Raw genomic sequence first — 25,775 nt, forward strand, 5'->3', positions numbered from 1 at the left:
GGACAAATTCAAGACCCGCCCATTTCTTCAGTTCCAGAAGCCGTTTCACTTGGATATACGTCACAATAGGGAAGAAAAGATGAACGCAACTTCTGTTTCATGCCAACTTTAAATCTATTAAAATTAATTGAAATAAGTATATTAATACATTAAAAGCTTAAACTAAAAAACGTAAACAAAAATTACAAATATTTCCTTGTCAACAAACGTATAGCCTAGTTTAAGTTGAAGTACAAAAATGACTAAAAATAAAACTGAAATAAATATAAATTAAAGAAATCTTGAAAAAAAATAAAAAAATAACACAAGGATAATAAAATCATTCAAATTTAACTAAAAAGAAAATGAAAACTGAAAAAAGAAAAATAGCTAATTTAATGAATTAATAAATACTACAATAATATATAAAAAATACTAAAATAACACTGCTCTGTGGCAATCCCAAAACATTTAGTTTGAGTATCCCAATAAGCCACAATAAGTACATGACATTAAATAAGAAAAATGCTTGACTTTGTTAGAATATCTAAGGAGTGTATATGGTTATTTTTCCTTTTCTATTTGGGCTTCTGCTACTTTTTATTTAAAGGACAGTGTACATGTGACAGGAAAAGACCCCAACCAGACTCAATCTTACCAGAGCATGTGCACTACCCATCAATCCCAGACGACAGGCACTGTATATCAGCAGTTTCTTTTTTATAAATCACTAAACTATCAGCAACCCAAAGTGGAAGTATTGGGGACAAATGTCCAAAAGAAGAAAGAATAAGAGGCGAGGCGTTTCATGTTCATCATCGAGTTGATTTCTGCTTGATCAGTAAATCCAAGAATAAACACAAAGGCACGAACGCACACACTGATAACAGTGACAGCTCACATGAAAGATTGTCTTTTCCTCTCTCGGCCCAACGCTCTTTCTACTCGCTTTGATAGTCCTGGAAGTCTTTTATTAGAAATAGTATTTCCGTCCCTCGTTCCGCTCTCTTCCTTTTTCCACAGAAACAAGGCCTATGAGATGAAACTGACTGTCTGTCTACAACAGGATCAGACCTCTTTCTGCACATATTAAGGGAAAAGAGCTGTCTCTCCCTTTAAAAACTTTAACTTATCAAGCATGTGAACTTATAATCAAAATTGGGGGATCCAGACGTTAAAGTTTGATAATCTGAAAACACACTGATCAAGCACAAGTTTTCTTTTTTTAAGAAGTCTCTTATGCTGAACAAGGCTGCATTTATTTATTTAAAAACAGTAAAATTATTAAATATTATTACATTTTAAAATTCAAATTGAAAATTTTCGGCATCATTACTCCAGTCTTCAGTGTCACATGATCCTTGCTCAGGAACAATTGTTGTGCTGCCCTATTTTTTTTGTGGAAACTGTGATTCTATCAGGATCCTTTGATGAATAGAAAGTTAAAAAGAACAGCATTTTTTGAAATAGAGATCTTTTGCAACATTTTAAATGTTTTTATTGTCATTTATTATATTATCATTTTTTGATTGATTGAATGCATCCTTGCTAAATAGAAGTAGTGTTTTTTCTAAATGCAATGCAATTGTTTTATTTGATGTAACAAATGTCAGTGAATCACAAAGATCGCAACAGCCAACTAAAGAAAATGTTATTATTATAAATCAAAATGAATTTTTCAATGACAAATTCTTAAAATTAAAAAAAAAAAAATTGATTACATACTTGCTTTTATGCAACTCAAGTTTTACTTTAGTTAAAAAATTAGTTTGGCTAGGGAACTCAAGTTACAGCAAACCAATTCCTTTGTCGTAGGAACAAACATTTATACTTATATAGAAATAATGGCTTTAGAAAAATGCCTGACACAAGGCTAATGTAAGAGTCTAACATCACCAAGACATCAGTCTGTGTGTGTGTGTGTGTGTGTGTGTGTGTGTGTGTGTGTGTGTGTGTGTGTGTGTGTGTGTGTGTGTGTGTGTGTGTGTGAAACTGGACAAGGTTGCAGTTGTGCATGAATGCTTTTGCTCAAATCAGCATTTTCTGATGGAGTTTTATCATCGACCACCCCTCTCTCTTTCTCCTTCAAGGTTCAAATGTACATCTGTCCAACGGAGAGATGTGTGTGTGTGTGTGTGTGTGTGTGTGTGTGTGTGTGTGTACACACACACACACACACACGCGCACGCACACCACACACGCGCACACGCACACGCACACACACACACACACACACACACACACACACACACACACACACACACACACACACACACACACACACAGACATAACACTATAAAGAACACTGAAAATTAGCTGACTGAAGCCCAGACGCTCATATGACACGGCACAGAAAAACATTAACACTCATTAACACTTGAATGCAGGAACATCTGTTATATTACACAAAGCCTTCACACACTTTCTGTTCATGTATCACAGTTTCCACAGAAATGTTAAGAAGCACAACTGATTTCAACATTGATAATAATAAGAGATTTTTTTTATTAGAATAATTTCTGAAGGATCATGTGACACTGAAGACTGGAGTAATGATGCTGAAAATTCAGCTTTGATCACAGGAATAAATTACATTTTAAAGTACATTACAATAGAAAAGAGTTATATGAAATTGTAATAATATTTCTCAATATTAGATTTTTTTCTGGATTTTTGGAGCCTTAGTGAGTATAATAAACTTACAGTATAGAGACAGGACTGCTCACAAGAATCAGGACCAGGACAACTAACCAACTCATTCTAAGCTGTCACTGTTAACCATCACATAACCACATCTCTCTTCCAGACGACTCAGCTGGAAAGATACCAGAAAAGACACTTCAGATTTTTATTTTTTAAAAACCCATGGGGACAAAGCAGCGACTGTTAAACTTCAGAAATCTGAATCTGAAAACAAACCTGATGTTGCAATAAGAAACAAAATGTGATATAAAACACAGCACTATCCAATGGGACGCTCGATACAAAGCCAAGAGTTACAGATAAATAAATCCTTTGTCGAAGGAAGAAAAATACATAAACTTTTAAAGAAATAAAGCAAAAAAACAGTTTATGGCTGGATAAATATTTATGGATGTGGCAAAAAAGCAAAAAAAAAGATAGTTATATAGTAATTCATATTTATTAATAGTAAAATAATAGTTTTAGAAATCTGAGTGGATGAGCCAAATCCGATTTTGCAATATGAAACTCAATGTGATAAAAAAAAAAAAGCCCCGTCCGCAGGGACGCACGACCCTCGCCGTAATCTGAAGAAAGATCTTAATGTTTGCATGAACCGCTGCGCTTTCCAGAAAATGTCAGAAAACAAAACACATGAAAAAAGAATAATCACAAATGAGATCTCTCATATTGCTCTCCAGTTTCTCAGAGACGGCTCTCAGATTTTCTCCTGACAGAAGACATTAGTCGCTTGTCAGAAGAGATATCAAGAAGCTTTTCAAATTCGCTCAAATTAGCCAAAAGATAGCAGAAAGTCAGAGATCTCAATATGAACTCAAACATTTCTTATCACATTCTTCCTTTTATAGCTCTATACTCTTACTTTATGACATCGCTCTATAGAAACTTGATTCTCATCGGTCAAATATTTCTCAATAATGAAAATAAAATAAAATAAAATAAAGTCTTATTCTGTTCTGTTTCTGTACGGTTTTCTACAAGTGAGCTAATACAATAATTTCCATTCAGATCAGTATTTGATGCCCTTGTTATAACTTATTTATTTGTAAAACTGTCTCACATTGTCTTTATTTTGCTTCAATAACCATCTAACTGTAAATGATCTCGTAAATATCAACGATCATCTCATCCTAAGGTAGTTTAGAGAAAATGTCAGAGACAAAGTTGATGCATTTCACTGCCTTTCAAACGTTTGGGGTCAGTAAGATTAAAAAAGAAAAGAAAAAAGAAATTAATACGTTTAATCAGGCATTAATCAAAAGAGACATTTATGATGTAACAAAAGAATTTGATATAAATGCTTTTATTAGTATTCATTAAAGAATCTTTAAAAAATGCATCATGATTTCCACAGAAATATGAAGCAGCACAACTGTTTTCAACATTGATAATAATAAGAAATGTTTCTTCATCATATTAGAATGATTTCTGAAGGATCATGTGACACTGAAGACTGGAATAATGATGCTGAAAATTCAGCTTTTATCACAGGAATAAATTACATTTGAAAATATATTAACATAGAAAAAAGTTATTTTATATTGTAATAATATTTCAAAACATTACTGTTTTTACTGTGTTTTTGATCAAATAAATGCAGCCTTGTTGAGCAGAAGAGACTTCTATCTAGTTCTTGTAGTGTAAATAAAACTCCATTAATGCAAGAAAACTCTCTCGGAGATGTAACTTATCTTATAGTGCAAATCGGCAGAATGTCTCGGCGAACGCAGAGCTTCTGATAGAAAGTTTCCACAGTTCTCTGGAAACAAGCTCAAATTTAGCATGCTTTAGACGGCTTGCAGTTTTCAGTTCAGAGTTACGCCAGAGCTCAGATATCCCACGCCTTTACTCTTTCCTTCACACACACAAACACACGTCGCTCATTCTCCACAGCTTCATCACAGAACTTGCACACTACAAAAAAATATTTTTCTCAATCAGCATTTCAGTAGTGTTTTCCAGTAAAAATATCTAAACATCCTTGAGACAAGACAAATTTCCGTGAGAAGCAAACCTGTGTAAGACTTTCAGAGAATCAATCTTGAATTAAGTGTATTTATCTTACCCCACTGGCACTTTTGTCTTATCTTGCGCATAAATCTAATGAAATATTTGCTTAAAATACTTAAGCTTTAAATATTAGATTACTTTGCATGATTAGATATGTTTACTGTAAATCAAAACAGCACAACTGATCAATAAAAAGATTTTTTTGCAGTGCACACGACATCTCACCCCTCTTTTTTCCCTCCTGTGGTCCATCTTTCCTTCTCCTGTCACTCTTTCTCCTTTGCTGCTCTTTCTCTCTCATCCTCCTGCAGTTGCTGTAGCTGATCTCCCTCATGCTGAGACAGGATTATGAAGAGTAAGCTATGAAGACAGTGCGTGTGTGTGTGTGTGTGTGTTTCCACACTATGACTGTGTAGGACAGTCCCACCCCTCATCACACTCAGAAGGGATACACCTACTGATAGGTGGGGAGTGTTGGGAGATTGTTGGAAAGAAGAGAAACAAGTTACGAGCTCACAAGAGAGGACAGAATACAGAGACACGAACAGAGAAAGAAACAAAAGAGCCAATCTGGGGAGAGAGCGTATGTTATCTAGACATGGGAACATGGATGAGAAGAGATAATTAGAGGCTCCATTAAGTATATCTGGGCCTCGTGGGAGAGCAGAAGACAAAACCAGCCATAGATGAATCTGGATCAGAGTCTAAACAATATAACACAAAGTGAATTAGAGTGGTATAGCGCATCGGTTCAAGATCTAAGCTGGTAAATATACAGAGTCCTGGATAATAACCTTAAGGCATTGTTGGTGCATAGTTACATTGGCTCAAACTTGCTGAAAAGAATATGAACAAACAAGTTCATAGCTTTAGTTAGTTAAATGATGTTTTGGGTTGAATACAATGGAAATTAAATACAAAGGAAAAACTAGGGAATGGAATCGATTGGGACGAATTTACAGCAAAAAAACGTTTTTTACAGCAAAAAAAAGTTTTTCTAAAAAAAGATATGACATCAGTAGGATTTTTTTCGTTGAAAGAAATTAATACATTTATTTAGTAAGGATATATGAAATTGATTAAAATGACCACAAAGACATTTATAATGTTTCAAAAGATTCCTATTTCAAATAAATGCTGCTCTTTTGAACTTTATATTCATCAAAGAATCCTGAAAAAACAAACGGTTTCCACAAAAATAAGAAGCAGCACAACTGTTTTCAGCAGTGATAATAATAAGGAGAAATGTTCCTTAAACATCAAATCATCATATTAGAATGATTTTTGAAGGATTGTGTGATGAAAATTCAGCTTTGACATCACAGGAATAAATTACATTTCAAAATATATTACTATAGAAGTTGTATACAATTATAATAATATTTCACAATATTAAAAGCGGGTGAGCACAAGATACTTCTTTCAAAAACATTTAACTGTAAAGTACTTTTTAATGGATCAAACCTCCCTACATTGGATTTATTTAAGTTAATACGCCAAGAACAGTCTCACTTTAAAAGGACAATTTACAAAGGCTAATTTGTCATCACATTTCTACTTTTAAACTCTCTGCTGCATTTAACCCTTAGACTTCCATTAGCTGCATTACTGCAGAATACATTTTCCTTTTTTTTTACAAACTCATAGATTGACTTATTGCTCAGTTTGTAAAAACAAAGAAAAATGTAGAGCTTAATTTGTTTTTAACCTAAAGCATTCCTTTAAACGGATTTCATCTGGGTTAATGACAAAAAACAAACAGATTTGCATTTTTTGCAACACAATCTCACGAAAATGCGTATTTATACCATGAATATTATTTCTCGTGCCAATAGAGGGAATGCACGTGACGTCACCGTTGGCCAGAGTTACTGCAGTTACGCCCACAAGTGGCAAAAAGACTGAGCGGAAGCATTGGTTTTCAGTGTGAATGCTGCGGAAAAACACACAAAACGCGTCTAAAACGGGAAAGAGCTTTGAGACTGACTGTACAACTAGATTTGACAAGAAATATGAGGAATATTTTTACAGACTACCTAAAGCTACAGAACAGAGAAGCAAATAGATTTCTGCAATTCATAGAAACAACTGGACTCCAGGCAGCGAAAGGTGGATTTGCAGTTATCCTTTTTGTGTCAATATGCTGAATTTATTGGTAAAATCATTCTCTATATATTGTATTGTTATATATTGCAGTGACAACTCATCAATCAAATATTTACCACTGTATATTCTGTATAATTTGACATTTTTAAATAAACACTGACAAAAAACTATACAAGTTTTAAGTCTCTTGACGATATGATGATATATATAACATTGATAAGTGATCACCTGGATTTAGACCTGCCTATTTTGTATTTATATAAAGCATTTACAGGCAAATTTGCTGTATGTATTTCCCTGGTGTCGAAATCAGGCACATATAAATGTCAGGAAACACGATTCCTGGCTGCATGTTAATATCCATGGATCACTGGATCTTTAGTAAGTTGTAAGGAACACTATATTGAGTCCAATCTTTAGTTTAAACTGATAATCGTTTGTTTTACTTGCGTTTTCGCAGTTTCCCCTATTAAATCCAGTCACGCAGCAGCTCTTGCCACTCAGTCCGGCTGAGGGGGCGTGTTCCGGCGGGAAAGTGACGTTAATGCATTCCCTCTATTATACGCCAAAAATGGTTTTAGCGTGGATGGTTTCATTTGATGTGTTAAACCTCTACTTTTTGGTTAACTTTATTTAGATAATAGTTTATTTAATATTCTATACAAAAGTAACAAGACACTTATGGAAGTGCCAACTTTGCACATCACCAGTACTGCTACCTGGTACACATCAAAACATAACATAACTCACTACTGCTGTGAAAACCAGCAATACATCAAACATTTTTGAGTATTCACACTGTTTTTCTTCTTCCAAGATTTGAGAAACACAGTGATGGTAGTGGCCAAGTGCGATCTGTGTTTCTACATATAGTGAGTTGTTTAGATTTTCACTCTTTCTATAACCGGAATAGCTTCTGTCTCCTGAGACCCTGTTTCTCTCTCCCATTCTTCAATCTAGGAAGAAAAGACCTGGGCCATACTGACACTAATACTTTGGATGAAGTGAAACTCACCCAAGTGTGCATGCAAGCGTACACACACACACACACGCACGCACGCACGCACGCACACACGCACACACACACACACACACACACACACTTAATTGACATACACACTCATTCCCTCAGAGGAAACAGAAAAAAGGATGACCAGTGAGCTTGATAAGAGTAACATGAAAGCTTGTCTGAGACACGCCTGAAAGAACAGCAGTAAAGAGCAAATATCTGGTGTGTGTGTGTGTGTGTGTGTGTGTGAGTGAGAGCGAGAGAGAGAGAGAGTGTGTGTGTGTATATGTGTGTGTGTGTGTGTGTGTGTGTGTGTGTGTGTGTGTGTGTGTGTGTGTGTGTGTGTGTGTGTGTGTGTGTGTGTGTGTGTGTGTGTGTGTGTGTGTGTGTGTGTGTGTGTGTGTGTGTGTGCACTTGCAGTCCCCTCACACACATAAGCTCAACATATGGCCATACGTGACTTGGGTGCTGTGTGTGCCAGCTCTCTGTGACACTTGTGTGTGAGTGAGAGAGAGACAGAGAGACAGACTGTCAGACAGACAACAGACCAGAATGAATGTGCACAATGATACTGACAGCCAAAAGAGGGCATCTCTCTCTCTCCCTCACTTTTTCCATCTGTTTGTGTTAGAGGGAATCTGTAGCTATCTGTTTCTCCAAAAACAGAACAAAAAAGGGGAAAAAAGCACTAGATGAAAAATATTGCAAGAAAGAGTTAAACTGTAGTGTAAGTTGAATTTATTCAGCTAAGCATGCAAAATTAAAATGTTTCCATGTCTAAACCACTGATGATTGTTTTGCATGAACAGATGACATGGTTAAGATGTCTAAGAATCGCAGACAGACTCTGATTCACACTAGCAGAGAGCTCACTTTAAAACCAAAGGTAATGTTAAATGCATATACAATACACGTCCTTAGACAGATTGGATAGGACAGCAAAGGAAGCCCACAGAGAAAGAGAAACAGACAGCATTAAGACACGAGAAACCACAGACTGCTATTATGTGTCAGAGAGAGATAGAGAGAGAAAGAGAGAGAGAGAGAGGCTGGCCTAATAAGTTGGCTTAAGAAAATTCCACCAAATAGAGAGAACATACTGGAAAGAGAAAATCATTGCCAGTGCTTACATAATATCACATACAAGAGTAAAAAAATCAGAAATGAACTATTTAACACATTTTTAAACTGTCTGGTAGTGTTTGTAACGCCACATTACCAAATAGTAATTACAAAGATGGAAAAGGAAATAAATTGTGACCAGTTGCATCCCCTAAAATATATACTGTGCCTTATAAATGTAGTTAGTTTAACCCAAAGTTGATCAAATACCCATATATTGTATATTGTTAATTTAATATATATATATATATATATATATATATATATATATATATATATATATATATATATATATATATATATATATATATATATACACATATGTAAAGCATATATTATTAAATATGTATGATATTAACAATGAAAAAATATTACAAACACAAATTTTTGTTTCATGGCTTTCTTATCACATGACATCAAAATGTGTTAATATTGATATGCCAGACAAATGCTTTATACACACGTGTGTGTGTGTGTGTGTGTGTGTGTGTGTGTGTGTGTGTGTGTGTGTGTGTGTGTGTGTGTGTGTGTGTGTGTGTGTGTGTGTGTGTGTGTGTGTGTGTGTGTGTGTGTGTGTGTGTGTGTGTGTGTGACAACAAATGAACATGCGTTTGAAGATTATATTTAGTTTTGCTTGGAAAAAGCTGGCCCAAACCATTTTATTTTTTCAATTATTGAAATAATGAAATATTTAGTAATAAACTTTTAAGACAGAAATATCACTACATGTAGCTTAAATCATTTAATGCATTCATTATCAACACTTTAATAGCCTAATAATGTCTAGAATAGCAATTTAAGTGTGCATTGCGACTTCTCTTTGTTTTAAGCCAGTCTCAAAGTCAGATAGCCGGTGGGGTTGGGGGTTTGGAGGGACAGTTCAGTGCTTTATCGTGCGTGCAGGACAATAGGTGTTAATGTTCCGTCTATCACATGGAGAGTGTCGGATAGCCTGATGAGCAGGCAAAGGCAAAATTATTTTAAGGATAAATCTCTTGATGTGTCCAAATGTAGGCCCTATATCTTATTAAATTATAAATACTGTAGTTTACTTATTGTATTTAAAGTTTTTTCACACAAAATTTCAATTGAAGTGTTCAATCCAGTTGTTTCAACTGGTTTTGTAGAGTTTTAGAATGTTTGAGCAGTGTGTATGATTGTCAACAATCTGGAATTATCTAATCATGAACTGTTGACGAAACGCGTTCATGCCAAGAAACGAATGGGAGTGAGCAGTGTAATATATACAGTATATAGGCTACAGTATATATATATCAGCAGATACAGACCTCTTTAATCCGCGATCAACCTCGTTTTATTGTAAGGTGAATTCAAGGCATGCTGTGTCTTTGAAGCAACAAGGGCTAAATAAATGGTTACAGTTTTTTTCGTGATTTCTAATACTTCAAATCGTGATTTGATTTGTATGTACACAGCAACATATACAGTATTATCAGTTGTATGATGTGTTTTTACCCTGAAATGTTTAATTTCGAGAGAGACCCGGCACGCGCAGTGAGGGAGACTAAATAAACTTGCTAAAAAGAGATCCAGCGCGAGAGAAAGGTAAAGAAAAACACATGTTTTTAATTTATGTTGCTTTGGACTATATTTTCGTTTTGTACTGTTTTAATTGTTTAATTTAGCTGCAATTTCTTCGGCAATACAAATTTAAAATTTCGCAAGACTAAAATTCTGTGTTTCTTATTTTGCATCGCAAAGGAAATAAACTCTAAACTCGATGCAGCTGTTTTAAAGGAGTGGTAAAACACGATTTCACTTTTCGAACTTTAGCTAGTGTGTAATGTTGCTGTTTGAGAATTAACAAGATCTGCAAAGTTACAGCGCTCAAAGTTTAAAGCAAAGGGAGATATTTGCTTTTAAAAAATTCAATTTCTAAGGGCTACAGCAAACGACCGGTTTTGGACTACACAACATTCCTCCGGGTTTGCTGACCTCAGCAAATCCCATTATTTACATAAACCCCTCCTCAGAGTATACTTGATAAGCGGGGTGAGGCCATTTTATATTGCTGTTTTGGAGATGAGTTGTCGCAATGCCGTCGAAACGCTGCTGTTATTTTCATCCCGGTTGCAACTTTGTTCAGCCTTCCTAGGGACGAGGGAGTTAGGGATTAATGGTTAAAATTTATTTTTAACTCGGTCCCTCATAATTATGATCCAAATCTTGCTCTCTGTGCTGCACATGTTACGGAGGTAAGCTGCCACAATCTTCACGAGTTCAATGCATGATTCGCACAACGGCCTGTCCTGAAAGATGGAGCAGTTCCAACTTTAAAAACAGAAGCTTTTGTTTACGGGCCACAACCTGTAAGTATGATTTATTTTTCGTCGATGTGTTTTCCTGCAATAGTTCGTATTGTTAATTGTACGTTGTAGCAAGGAAGTAAATAAATGACAACGATGTTTGGATCTGCTTGTTTATTAAATGCTCATTCATACTTAACGTTATCCGACAAACACCTAACGTTACAAACTTTTTTTTAATCTCAACAGCTAACTTGGAATTAGTGTAAATTATTCTTTGATTAGAGCTTTTATGTTTATCTACATGCTTGTTTATCTACAGGCATGCTAAACATGGTTCTGTGTTTGATTTGGCAGCCGATGTTTAGTGTTCGTTTTGGGTTAATAGTTTTGTCGACAGATATTTGTCTACAATCGTTCTAAAAATACAAAAGTAACCGTGCCATACAGTCAGTAACGATCACTATCGATCCGCAGTCTTTACTCAAAAAAATCCCATTGAGGACTGTAGTATAATTTGTTAGAACGATTATATGAAATTCTTGTTTATGAAGCTTATTTTTTTGTAATTCTATAATAATTATTACAATTAAATAACAGCGTATCTAAAAAGTAATGAGAGAACAACAAAAAACAAACCTTTTGAAACGTCGTTTAACAGCCGTTCTTGAACAGGTTCTGCTCGATCATCTTCACTAACGTTTCCCCGGGTCCGATTGGTTTTATTGACGCCATTGTTTATAATACACCAAAGCACAAAGTACCAGTAAAGGTACGGGGCGTGACGTTTCCGGAAAATGTGCACTAGACGGTTAGCGAATCACAACACACTGGGCCAGCTAGTCCATTGCTTAGTTTTGAGGGACTGGCTTCATAGAACCAGGAAACCATCAGACCGTTTTTACAGGGAGGGGCAGAGCAGTGTAGAATAAAGGTAAAATATATGAAAAATAATGCAATTTTTAAAAAACGAAGCATTAACACATGTTACAGTGCACCCCACAAACACAATCAAGCCTTCGAAAAAATGCGTTTTACCACCCCTTTAAATAAAAAAAACTGTCCCGACACTTTATTTAAACCTTGAAATGTTCGATGGGGTTTAAGTAATGGGGTCAAACTTAAGTAATTTTAGTGTTCTTTTACATTTTCATTTGTTTTTATATTGAAAGCAATACTAGTTAGTCTGATATTTTGAGTAGCCAAGTTAACAAAATCAGTCTTTTTCTGATTTGTTCAATGTATGGATCTGTTTTTGCAAAATTTCTTCCGTTGCTATGGCCGAGTAACAAGCCCCGTTCACACCGCCAGCGACACGCAGCGACAAAGCGACATGATCCCATTCATTTCAATGGAGCGCTGGCGACTTCCGGCGACACGAGCGACATCGACCGTTGGCGACAGAATGTGGGCGTGTCAAGCGACAAGAGACAAGCGACAAAAGTTGAGAAATTTCAACTTAATGCAAATGAGAAGTGATTTTCGCGAGCGACAACCAATAGGAAAGAAGCCTTTTCAGTGGAGCTTACGTCACGGTCTCGAGTGCAGGGAAGACAGAAGAGTTCGAGGATGATTTCACGGTTTTATATGATTTGACTGTAACCACATATGGATATAATAAAATGATGCATGGAAAAGAAACCATCGACAGTCTCAGTGAGTATAATTCATACATTTATAGTTAGAGTGGTGTAATTTTATGATGCAAGTTTAGTACTCCTGCAGTTCATTTTACAGTTTCCCCTGCATTGTGTTGACTATTAGGGACAAGAAAATTGATTATTTGTCAAATTCGAATGACGTTTTAGTAATTTATGACAGTATGAGTGAGTTTAATTTGTTGATTGATCGATCGTTAATCTAGTAAATTATTTAATCCACTGAACACTGCTGTGGTAATATAAAAACACTCCCCCAACAGCATATACTGTTTCTTTTGAGCCTAATTCCTAGTCAAATTAAAATTGTATAGTTGTATATATCACTTGTGATGGTGTTTTGTATAGATATGGCCAGACGTGCAGTCTACCAATAACATTAGAGCGACAGCACTACGAACGCCCACAAGCGACTTCACAGTACAGAGCCTAGCGACATACAGCGACAAAGTCGCTGGCGGTGTGAACGTAGCTTCACTGTCAGTCATCTCAATTTCGTGAATGATTCCCAAAACAATAATTTAGCAGACTAAAGATGAGCTTCTTCATTTTCATTTTCTGACGCGATCGGCTAACAATCTTCTTTCCTCAGTTTTGTCGTCTGTGCAGCGGCTCTACTGGAATGTTGCAAATTTATGTTGTAATGTGCCAATGATAATTAAACAAAACGCTTGACTTTAAATAAATAAAGAGTTAATAAACTCACTAATAAACAGTTACCTATTTAAGCATCAAGAACGGTGAAATGTTTTCATTATTTATTCAATTTAATTTCAGTATTGTGATTATGAATTATTTTAACTACAATGTTTCACTTGAATTCATCTGCTACCAGTTTTCAATCGCACTGAATGAGCCGCGGCGGTAGATTACGCAATAGAGAGAATAAACAGACACTTTTCAAAGTCTGTGATTGTAGCGCCTCTTAGCGGTAAAAGGCAGCAAATACACACCCGCAATTTTACCGCCGCAGGAATGGCGATGGTAAAAGTATTATTCTGGTTGAATACCAACAGTACATACTGTGATCATAGTATACTGAGTACATATATATACTGTATATATTGATGGTGAAGCTGCATGCATCAAATACTGAGTCTTGACAGGGATATTTGAAAATGTTGGCCATTATCACTTAGTAGCTATTAGTTTAGTCATCACGACACTCTCGAGTGTAAATTCAAGCTGAGAGCATTGCATTGTAGGATACAATATTCCACACAGTGTGTTCTGGTTGTAAAGTGTATACTGCACGTTTTGGCAAATTGAGTATGTCACACTGTGCACAGTGCACATGTTGCAAACTGTAAAAACAGAATAAGTAGTATGGCAGTGTGCCATTAAGAACATGCCCATTGACTGTAGAGTCTTGAAATGACTCTTAACCGCTGATCTTTCCGCCTACAGTGTTTGGGGGAGCAATACACATGTGCCCTCTCACTGTCAGGTGGGAACTGAAAGCATATCAAGCCTGTGCATTTATGGTGATTTGGAAATTCACATTCATGACAGCAGGGGTAAAAAGTACACTATCCAACTAGGTTTTAAGAAGAGAGTTATGATTGGATACCCATACAAAACTTGCCAATAAGGTGGTTGCCAGGGAGGTGATATGCAGTTGCTTGGTTGTTCTGGGTGGTTGCTAGAGTGTTGCTAGGTGGCCAAGTGGTCCAAAACATCCCACTTAAGTTTATATGGCATTCTGGCCTCAACTTCAGAGCAAGTGTGTGAGGTTTTTTTTTCACTCAGTTTTATCATGCACAAAATCCTTTAAAATCAAGCACAACTAATACTTTTCACATCACTAGTTTGTAGATAAACGTTTGCCATTTTTGTCTCATTTAATGCAGATTACAACAAAAACCCGGTTCCATGTAAGCATCTTGTGTTCAACAACACAATTTACTAACTGTACAGAACAACCAAACGTAATTTCCTCTGCAATGACTTTGTCTGGAACACTAACATTTTGCCATTTAAAAGGACCAACACTAAAGTAAGATATTTGGAAAAATTATTACTTTTGGCAAGCTCTGGCACATGCAGGCACATATGAAAATAAAGCACTCCATGTGAGAGCTGCAGCGCCATGACAGGGTTTATTTTCCAGCCTGTCACAGTCCATTCCTCACATGGGGAATGCTGGAAAGTGGGAATATAACATTTTGAATATTAAATTGGGGCATGGTGCATCATACATAGTGAATTGGTTATGTAATTCCTATGATTTTGCCAACGTATGTTGTTCCTGGAACAATATTCCTGTCAAAGTCCTTCAGTAACACTATCCCCAACCATTACCTTAATCATTAAAAACTAATACAATCAGAAAGAAATTATAGTTACTTAAAAAAAAAAATCAAGTAGTTTTTTTTAAATGCAGATTTACTATATACACTAAAATATACTGCACTCTAAAAAATGCTGGATTGTTTCAACCCATGTTTGGGTCAAATATGGACAAACCCAACCAAGGGTTTAAATTTTTAAATTCAATTTTAAACCCAACGGTTCCATTGGTCCATATTTGACCCAAACATGGGTTGATACAACCCAGCATTTTTTAGAGCGCATTATAATATACATGAGTGTACTGTATTTATGCAGATCAATTTGGAGATAATATATAGTCAACTTTGCATAGACAGCTGTGTGGCAATAAAATTTAAATACATACAGAAGATGTTGCATGTTGTGTACGCAATGTGTGAATGGATAGTAGGATGTTGCTTGAACTCAGCCCTACTGGAACCGAACACACACCACCAGCCAATCAGATCGTCCGATCTCCTTCAGCATTCCATCAAGGGTTGCGCTCTCAAGGTCAGCTGACTTGCTCTTTCCCACTTACACACACACTTACTCTTTCAATCTCACATACGTCCTCTCCCGCTCCATCTTTCGCACACTTCTCTCCCCTCCCCCCGACTTGGTTCTTGCCCTCCAGAATCAAACGGATCGCTCATATCTGCTTTAACAAGTGCTGTTATTCAGCACGAGCAATTTGTAGCAAAGCACTCAAATCAAACGTCATAACACCGACCTGCCTGACCACACACACACACACACACACACACACACACACACACACACACACACACACACACACACACACACACACACACACACACACACACACACACACACACACACACACACACACACACACACACACACACGCATATCATATATAAATATCATTGTCATAGTTTGTGTTTGTGTTTGCACACAGTGCAAGACACATTTGGTCTGTTTATTATTATTATGAGACTGCAGACTTCCATTTTTGTGTAAGACAGAATCACCTCTATCTGTGTGTGAGATCAGTGTGATATCTGCAGCAGGCAGCTGTCACCATGGTAACCACTCTTGTGAGAGAGAGAGAGAGAGAGAGAGAGAGAGAGAGAGAGAGAGAGAGAGAGAGAGAGACAGAATAATTACACAATTAAACAATTAAAGAAGCAGCTAAAACGTTCTCCAGTGGATGCTGTTACTGCAGCTCCATCCGTCCCGCAGTTAAAAGGAACAATGAGTGAAACGGTGACCTTTGACACATACATCGCTCCGCAGAGCAGCTCTCTCCGTGTCTCCTGTCACCTCTCCAGGGTGGAGGAAACAAGAGTTCACTACTCGATAGCACCGGCAGCAAACAATTTCACGCAAGAGCCATTGTGACTGTGAGTTTAAACACACACACAAATGCACAAATATACACACATCTGATTCATTACTGTCATTTCCAATTTTACTTATTTACTTATCTGAGCTATAAATAATAGAATTCATATTTTCTCATTTTATTTGTCTTAACATATAATTTAAGTGTAGAATGAGTAAAGCTGTGTGTTGTTAGGATTACAAAAAGTTTAAACAGTTACATTTTTAGGCTCCTCTGCCTCAGCTATCTAACGTCAAAATTATCGAGATGGCCAATCAAATCAAAGAAGGCGGGTCTTACTGTCACTGTCACAAAGCAATGAGAGCTTGTGGAAAGATGTAAGTAGATGTTAGTAATAGATAACTGTTTTACGATAGAAATGTTCAGCAGCGACAGTAATAGACTATGTAGTGATGCAAACTACTCAACCTTTTATGAAATTTTGAATTGAAAATATGCAATCATGATTCATGTAATTCTTAAATGAATGTGAAGAGACAAGAAACGGTTGCGTTTTCGAAATATAAGACATATGAATAAAAGTGAATGTCTGCACATTTTAAAATAAAAAATTATTTGCAAATAGTTTAGATTGATTACTTCATAACTACAATTAGACCTAGAACTTATTTGACCACTTTTATTTATCTATTCCCTTAAATACCTTTTAATCCTTTAATTATTTAATTCCATTATTATTATTATTATTTATTGAATAATAAACTTTTGTTACCACAGTAATTTAATGCTGATTAACATGATAAAAGTTCCAGGAATAATAGCAAATAGTAAAAGTTTTGAAAAAGAAGTGAGCTTGACCTTCATTCTCCACGTTGTGGTCAGAAAAGTTTCAAAATTGTGTGCCGGCGCTCTTTCAATCCACCCAAACTCACATCCAGCTCTTAGATTTACAGTTAGTTTCTTACTGAATATCCTGTTTCACTATATAATACTGTATGTCAACCAAGGCTGCATTTATTTGATCAAAAATACAGCAAAAACAGGAATATTTTAAAATATTATTATTTTCTCTTTGGATCTATTGTAAAATGTAGTTTATGATGCAAAGCTGAATTTTCAGCATCATTACTCCAGTCTTCAGTGTCACACGATCCTTCAGAAATCATTCTAATATGATGATTTGCTGCTCAAGAAACATTTCTTTTTATCAAAGTCAAAAATGGTAATTTTATGAATAGAAAGTTCAAAAGAACAGCATTTATTTGAAACAAAAATCTTTTGTAAAATTATAAATGTATTTACTGTCACTTTTGATCAGTTTAAGCCATTCTTGCTGAATAAAAATGTTCACACAAAAAATCTTACTGAAGAAAGGAAGAACGGACCCTCATGAAATTAATATTATTTTACAGTAAGTACAGGTTCATGTAGTAACTGTGGTGTTTTGGTGGAAACTATAGGACCTATTTTTGTAAGATACAGTAAGATGCGGTGCAGCGTGTGCTTTACACATGGGATCTATACTCCATAGCATATGGAGTCCCAATGGAGCCCGCAGAGGAAAACCAGCTGCTAATTAAAACAAAAAAAGAAAAGAAAAAGTTGACACAGCAGGTTATCTGAGCCAAATGAGAAAAGCTTACACTAGCATCACCTCCACATAAGCATCCCATCACAGCATATTAACACTACCTGAGTTTAAGATTGGCAAAGACACTCACGCAATCTGTTTTACATCCTCTCAATCACATACTCTATGCAAACACATGAACACAAATGCAAACTATGCATTTCGAAATATGTCAGACAATGTGCATTTCTATATGTTAAAAGGTTTTCTTTTCAGTTCAACTACCTTTGTGCAGAATAAAACAGCAGAGAGCAACTTAGCAAGTAAGTCAACATGTTTTACAGCTGTATTTGAATAACAACACATTTGGTCTGTGCAACAGAAGTAGCCCAAAAATAGTCCAATGTGATTTTCTCCAAATTCTCCACTGATTGGCAACACTGAATAGCACAGACATCTGAAGGGAACTCTATCGCCCCCTTGAGTAGGGAGGTCTGTTACCGCCACACCAATCAGACCTCTAATGCCAAAAGACCATTGCAGTTTATTACAGTCAGTCAACCGCCCACAAGAGACCAACATGCACAGCGACAAACTAGTTCTTATTTTTATATTTGTTTTTAACAATATACTATACAAAAGCTATATTTCAAAATATCATGTTGATAAATAGGTACCAGTGATTTTTCAACATGTTCTCTGTGTCAAGTGTGACTTACACACCAAAAATATACTTTCAAAGTCCCTTCTGTGATGCCACGGCACTTAAGTTTGCATATGAACGGTGCAAACAGTTATATTAAGGATATGCAAAACTATATATTTTCAAGTTAGTGGATTGCCTGATCGACTAGTTGAATATTTGGTTGTGAAAAGTGGAAGCCCTGTATGGTTAGGCTGGTTTATGGTTCACCTGACCCTGATCGGATGCGTTTCTTAGGGAGCGTTTACAAAAGAAGTGGGTGAATATATAAGGCCCCTGTAAAATCCAATTTATTTTATCCGAAATTGCCTTTCTTTTTCATGTTTAACTTGTCTGTCATGTTTTTTTCAAGTCCCCGGTTTTCTCACGGTTTTTCCTCGGAATTGGGCTACTTTTACATTGTTGCCGTGGGTTAAAGGTCGCTCCCCCATTTTTATGACTGAATTCTGCAATTCTGTCCATGATTTCCATATCGCAGAAATCATAGGCCCCTAATATATAATATACGTGGTATATGATATGCAATATGATTAAACAGAACGCAGGATGCATAAAATGCATAAAAAAGGGAATATTTTTTACTGAAAAAAAAAAAAAAAATTAAATGCTTACGGTGGAGCATGGATGCGGGTTTTGCAGTGTTAACTAACAAATAAAGCACAGCATGCTTATTAAAGCACAAATGCTAAAAATACCAAAGCTAAAAATATATAAGAGAAAATCTAGACCTCACTAATTGACTAGCTGAACATCATGACCCATCCCTAGTTAATATGGCCGGCACCAAAAATACACATCGCAGATGCAGCTTGTGTGTGAAACAGGCCCTAGTGTGATTGTCTTAGAAATAATCTCGGCTGAGTCGACCTGCTTACCTGAGTCAATGTGTTTCTATCAGTTCATTTCAATTAGACATTCCTGACACATCTCTCAAAGCTGAGGATAGCGTGAATGAGGGCTGAACAAGAGAGAGAGAGAGAGAGAGAGAGAGAGATGGGCACAGTAAGTGATGAATAGTTGATGAGATGCTCGCAGGCAGAGCAGAAAGGGGAAAGCTATTCTCTTTTACTCTCCCTCCCTCTTTTTTTCTCGTGTGCAGCCCCCCTCCCCCTACAGTGCATCTGCTTTTCTCTTTATACCACTCTCATTTGCTTACCTTCTCCCATCCCGTTCCACTCGTTTTTCCGCAATAGCATCTCTTGTGCTCCCTTTCTCTCTTTCAGTAATAATTCCCCTCCTACTTTGCAACAGATGTGTAATATCAGGAGCATGCTGGCTATATAACCCCCCCCCCCCCCCCCCCCCCCCACACACACACACACACACACACACACATATATATATATATATATATATATATATATATATATATATATATATATATAAATATATTTTAAAAAATCCATTTTATGTGGGCTCGGGCTGAACTCATGACAGATTCATCTGATTTCAGTCTCTCTGTGTGAATGACAGTAAAAGAACGCTGGGCGGATAGAGAGACAGACAGATTCTTCTGCACGTACAATGGGGTCTAAAAGTCTGAGACCTTCTTGCACAGTGTCTTTAAAGGGATAGTTCACCCAAAAATGAAAATTCTGTCATTAATTACTCACCCTCATGTTGTTCCAGACCCGTAAGACCTTTCTTCATCTTCGGAACACAAATGAAGATATTTTAAATTAAATCTGAGAGCTTTGTGTCCCTCCATTGACAGCTACACAATTAACACTTTGATGCTTTAAAAAGTTCATGAAGAGATCGTAAAACTAATCCATTGGGTGGTTTCGTCCAAATTTTCTGAAGAGTCTTGATCGTTTATTTGATGAACAGATTGAATTTTGGCTTTTATTACTCACATCAGTTGTGGTAAATGGAAGATTAATGTTCGCTTGACGTGCGAGAACCAATGAGGTTCATTCTCATGTTACACAGCACGTTTGAGCTTCAGCAAGAGGTTCTCAAAAGAGGTTCTTTGTTCTCGCGCATCAAGCAGGTTCGCTTGAGCTTCCATTTATGTTCACTGATCAATGTTTAAAATGTAAATAAAAGCCTAAATTCAATCTATTAATCATATAAAGCGATCAAATCTCTTCAGAAAATTTGCACTAAACCGCTCAATTCATATGGATTAGTTTTACGATCTCTTTATGAACTTTTTCAAGCGTCAGGTAGTTGTGTAGGTGTCTATGGAGGGACAGAAAGCTCTCAGATTTCATCAAAAATATCTTCATTTGTGTTCCGAAGATGAAGGAAAGTCTTACAGGTTTGGAACGACATGAGGGTGAGTAATTAATAACAGAATTTTCATTTTTGGGTAAACTATCCCTTTAAATCAAAAGGGTGATGTACAACATATATTCTTTGGTAAATGTGATTTTTAAAATTTTCAATTAAAATTTCTAATTTACAGGTACTGTATTTTTTTTTTTTTTTACTGTACTAAAGCATAAAAATACCATTATATGTTTGCAGAGATTTAGGAAACTTGCTAATTTCACATTCTTTAAAATGTGTTGGAATGTCTGTTTTTGTTTTGGTCTGTGTGATCCCGCCCACTGCCAATTTACAATATAGTACTTCGACAGCCATGGAAGCCAGCAAGCGAACTGGATCAGAAATCGCAGTTTCTACACGAAAGCCTCAGCATCCATCTAAAAAGCTCTATGACTAGAGGCATATTAGAACACAGATACATACGCTTACAGTGGATCATCACTTTCCATTGTCAATTGTGCTCGTTCATGTTGCGTGTTCTCAATCTGGCAACCTGCGCGAGTGTCGAGTCTGAGGAAGAGGAGGCGGGGGAAACATCTCTCTCCAATGTTTTGAATTCGGTCTGCAGTACCCATTTCAACCACTAGCTCAATATTACATACTGCACCTTTAAAACATTTTCATTGCAAATTGTATTATCAACACTAAAAGTTGGATTCTGTTGTTAAAGCGAAAGAGTGATGTACAAAATATGAATGAAATCACATTTCTGTCGTGACAACTCTCTAAATGTTTGGCTTGGTAAAGGATATGACAATGTTGATATGTTTGGTCTAGGCGGAACTTGGCGGGACTTGATAACACAATTTTCTAACGAGAAATTGCTGTGGGACTTGCTACTGCCAATACACACACGACACACTGCTGTGAGCAAGTAAGACATGCTGCTGATGTACAATATAGCGTACAAGAATTACCCGTAGCAGATCTATACAGGTGGAGCTGGGGAAGGTGGAGGGTTTCTGAAAGCGCGCTGCAACTGCTACAGCAAATACTGACCAAGTATTTGAAAGTTGAGTAGCGAGATCATTGGCTACTGATACAGCAGGAACCAATCAGCTGTTCCCAATAGAGAATGATGTGATTGCAAGCAGATTGCGTTAATGATCAGACTGCGCCATCTAGAGTTACATGACAGAACTTTGTATTCATTTTTCTTTCAAATTTTCATTTAGATAACATAATTTGCAATGAAAAGTGTTATTTTCAATGATAAATATACTAAATAAAAGCATTTCTGCCTACTTATCGACCTTATCACGTGACCCAAACACAAAGTTTAACATCATGCGGATATAATTTCCTTCCTCCATCCAGAATGAAAAAAAAAGATTTGGCGTAGTCGCAAGTTAGCGTCCGAGCACCAAACTGAAGCCTCTAGACTACAGAGGAGGTTTGCTAGTGTGCGTCAAGGGACGGAAGATAAACTAAGTGCTGTTCAATAATTCAGTGACTGGGTAAACTTCAACTGTCCTTCTGCAGCTTAAAGGACATTCACTGTCTTTATAAGCTCCTTATGAAGCTCTATTGATCCTCTAATACAGCTTCATACACTATATACACGTCAGATTAAAAAGCACCGTCTTCCTCTATACGGGCTGGTCTCCCCCGGTGGGAGCATTACCATAATCTGACCAGGAGGTGGGGCTGTTTCTGTGACGCTGCCTCTGATGTTCTGCGTGTCTTCATGGCTTCAGGGCTTGTGTAGGAATGTTTAAGAGACTGCAATGAGGGAAAAGCAATAATGTTGCGAGAATAAACGAGCCGCTGTTTGCGATGTAATTTTAAAACAATGCACAATCAATATGTTCATTAATTTTTCCCATTTCGTATCCGAGCGCCTTTGATACAGGCTGCTTTTTATCTGGCATGAACAGGCCTGCTCTCGGCTTTCTGTTCTCTGTGTTTGAAAAAGCACATGGCAAAGTTACTGTGAAATATAAATCAGAGGCAAATGAGGGAAAAAGGAACACGGTCAGCTAAAACTCTGCACTCTAGACTGCAACCTGCATAATTCATGCAAGCTCCAGATATCTTGCTCGCTCTTTCTCTCATCCCCACTGACACACAGATAACACACTCTTTCTCAATCCTGTTCCTCTCTTGCAAGCACATTCAAACTACCACAGACTGTGTCTCTCTCACTTTCTGCTGCAGAGTTCAAGGTATGGCCACTTTCATCAGTCACATTCAGTTCAGTCACATTGGACTAGATGTTCACTCATTCCCTGTCTGTCTGTCTCTGTAGTCTCTCTGTTTCTACATCTACCATGTCTTTCAGTCTCAGAGCTGGATCGTTTTTCTGCACACACCGGTCTCCATGGATCAAGACTGCTCTCATTTAATTTCTAACAAACAGCAAACAGTCAATCTGACACTTTTACACTGATTATTTTCCTAAATGCATGCATTAAAGCGCCCCGATTATTCTATTGTAAAGGTTCCTAATTTTGTTTAGGAGTTTCCTACATTAGGTTTACATGCATCCAAGGTCAAAAAACACTTTCATTTCCCCATAATATACACTGCAGCATCACCTCTTTTCTCACAGTGTCTGGAACGGTTCGGTCAAGGTCTCTCTAAACCCCTCCTTTCCGAGAGCTTCCTCTGCTCTGATTGGTCAGATGCCCTAGTCTGTTATGATTGGTCAACCTATTCAGCGCAAATCGGAAAACAAAGAAAAGCCTGTTACCATATCTGAATTTCAGCTACACAGTGATACGAACAATAACAACGGCGCTGGTTTTATCAATTCGAGCTAATCGTCCTCATCAGTGTTTTCTCAACATGTCACGAACCAAACTCTTCAGCTACATCTACAGTGTTGAGGGTCTATGTAGACGTTCACAGGCAGCCAATGAAGACCATAGGCTGGAATTAGGCAAATTCGTTACAGAACTATGTAGGGTTCGTGCAGAAAGCAAGACTGTAATACTGATGACTCTTTCAGTCTTTAGGAAGACAATAACTTCATTTATTGTGCACTTTGGTCTTTGAAATTTCACAGGCCTTTTACATTCACAAACAGCTATAATACACTATACATGAAAGGTAATATCCGAAAAAGCATAATATCAGAATCAGTGCCTCTGATGCTTTAAGTGGGTAAATCCCCTCAAAATCATCTGACCTACCTCACATACAGTATTTCTGTATTTTTGCTCCCTGACACTTCTTTCCTCTCTCACTTCCCCCAAACTTTGTAGAGTAAACAAAAGCCATTTTACAATCATTCACAAGTCAACTCATTCATATCGGCACAGAGGCAATTTCAACAGCTTGGGTATCATTTCCTCAGCAAAAAAATGATATTTATATATGCCTATTATCATTCTAAAAATAAATAAGATATTTAACAAATAATATTGAAAAATATTGTATATTTAGATCTGAATATTTTTAATAACTAGAAGTACCATGTTGATTTAGGTGTATTTATTTTTAAGCTGATATTCCTAAAACATGCTTCAATTTGAATATGCAAATGTTTATATTTTTATATTTGCATATGCATTATATGTCTGTTTGACATTTTTATGCAATCTAAATTGATTGTACCGAGCATTGGTTAAGCTACTCTAAAAAATAAATGAATTACTAATTACGTCTTCAACGGTGTAATTAGATACTGTACTAATTACTCTCCATAAAAATATTGCATTACTTATTACTTTCTAAATCCGATATCAACATTAAATCAGCCAGTTGCACAATACAAGGATAGACATAAAACAACATAATTCTTTCAAAGAAATAATATAAAATAGCATAAATTATTCTTGATCCGACGAATTCAAAAGGTTTCATTAAAAACATACATTTTATTAATAGATGTTAAATCCATAATTGTTTTATATAGAATTGTTCTACACAGTATTTAATGGAATTGCATCAGAAGTAGGCCTAACTGTAGTGTAATCTATGCTTCACTTTTTGTAATTTAATTACATGAATTACTTAGTAATGCATTACACCCAACACTGATTGTACCACACAAATAAACAAACAAATAAATCCCAAATAATCTAATCCAATGCAGCACAAACAGTAATTGGACAATGTGCGTTAACATGCAAATAACGCTGCTATTATATCTAAATATTCATTCTTATCCACATATATATCAAATGCCTTATATATTCTCATTAAGAGACTCTTGCCTGTTTCCTAAAACTCACCCAGGGCTGTCTGGAAAGAACAGGACAGGAAGACACAGAAATTCCTTGTAATATAATTTTAGGGTAATATTATTACTAATTTAATAGTATGCCATTAGACTAAAAGAAAAGACACACAGGAATTAAAGAGAGAGAGAGGACACTTAAGGCTCTGTCTCTAGTCTAGAGGATGGAGTTCTTCCAACAAAAAAAGTCATAATTTGTGCATATGTCAACTGGAGTGGAAACACAATGAAAAAGTAAAAACACAAGGCTAATATCTCAAACAAATCTACCAATCGGGTGCCATGCAAAACACTTCATTTCAACCACACCTACTCGGAAGGTCGCTTGACAACCATATGAACTGATTTAATCTCTGCATTAAAACGGCACTATTATGTCAAAGTCACACTCTGTTCTTAAAGCACACTGAGTCGATGCTCATTTCTAATTCATAAAATGTAAATAGAAAGCATCAATAAATGAAGTCATGTTAAATAAAACATTCACCAATATGTCAAATTATAACAGGGAAGAAGTGTGAAGCCAGAGCTTATCTGCATTTGAATGGGAATCCCTTTCTGTAGGGGCCTT

The 25,775-nt window shown here is 36.4% G+C and overlaps 1 protein-coding gene across 2 annotated transcripts in view; it reads right to left on the minus strand.

The window, feature by feature from the left end:
• The window catches only part of nrg2b (neuregulin 2b), a 76,173-nt gene that overhangs the window by 47,866 nt on the left and 2,532 nt on the right, over positions 1-25,775 (minus strand). The window contains exon 1 of one of the 2 annotated variants that reach the window (XM_077247413.1): positions 4,919-5,082. The exons of the other annotated variant lie outside the window; for it this stretch is intronic. Within the exon in view, the coding sequence (XP_077103528.1) occupies positions 4,919-5,027 (109 nt within the window). The 5' untranslated portion in view covers positions 5,028-5,082. Of the gene's footprint in view, positions 1-4,918; positions 5,083-25,775 lie in introns of those variants that run through there. 2 annotated transcript variants of the gene reach the window in all.

This window comes from Siphateles boraxobius, unplaced genomic scaffold (genome assembly GCF_051911475.1).
Source record: "Siphateles boraxobius isolate OS27281-9 unplaced genomic scaffold, OSU_SipBor_1 3, whole genome shotgun sequence".
Classification (NCBI taxonomy): Eukaryota; Metazoa; Chordata; class Actinopteri; order Cypriniformes; family Leuciscidae; genus Siphateles; species Siphateles boraxobius.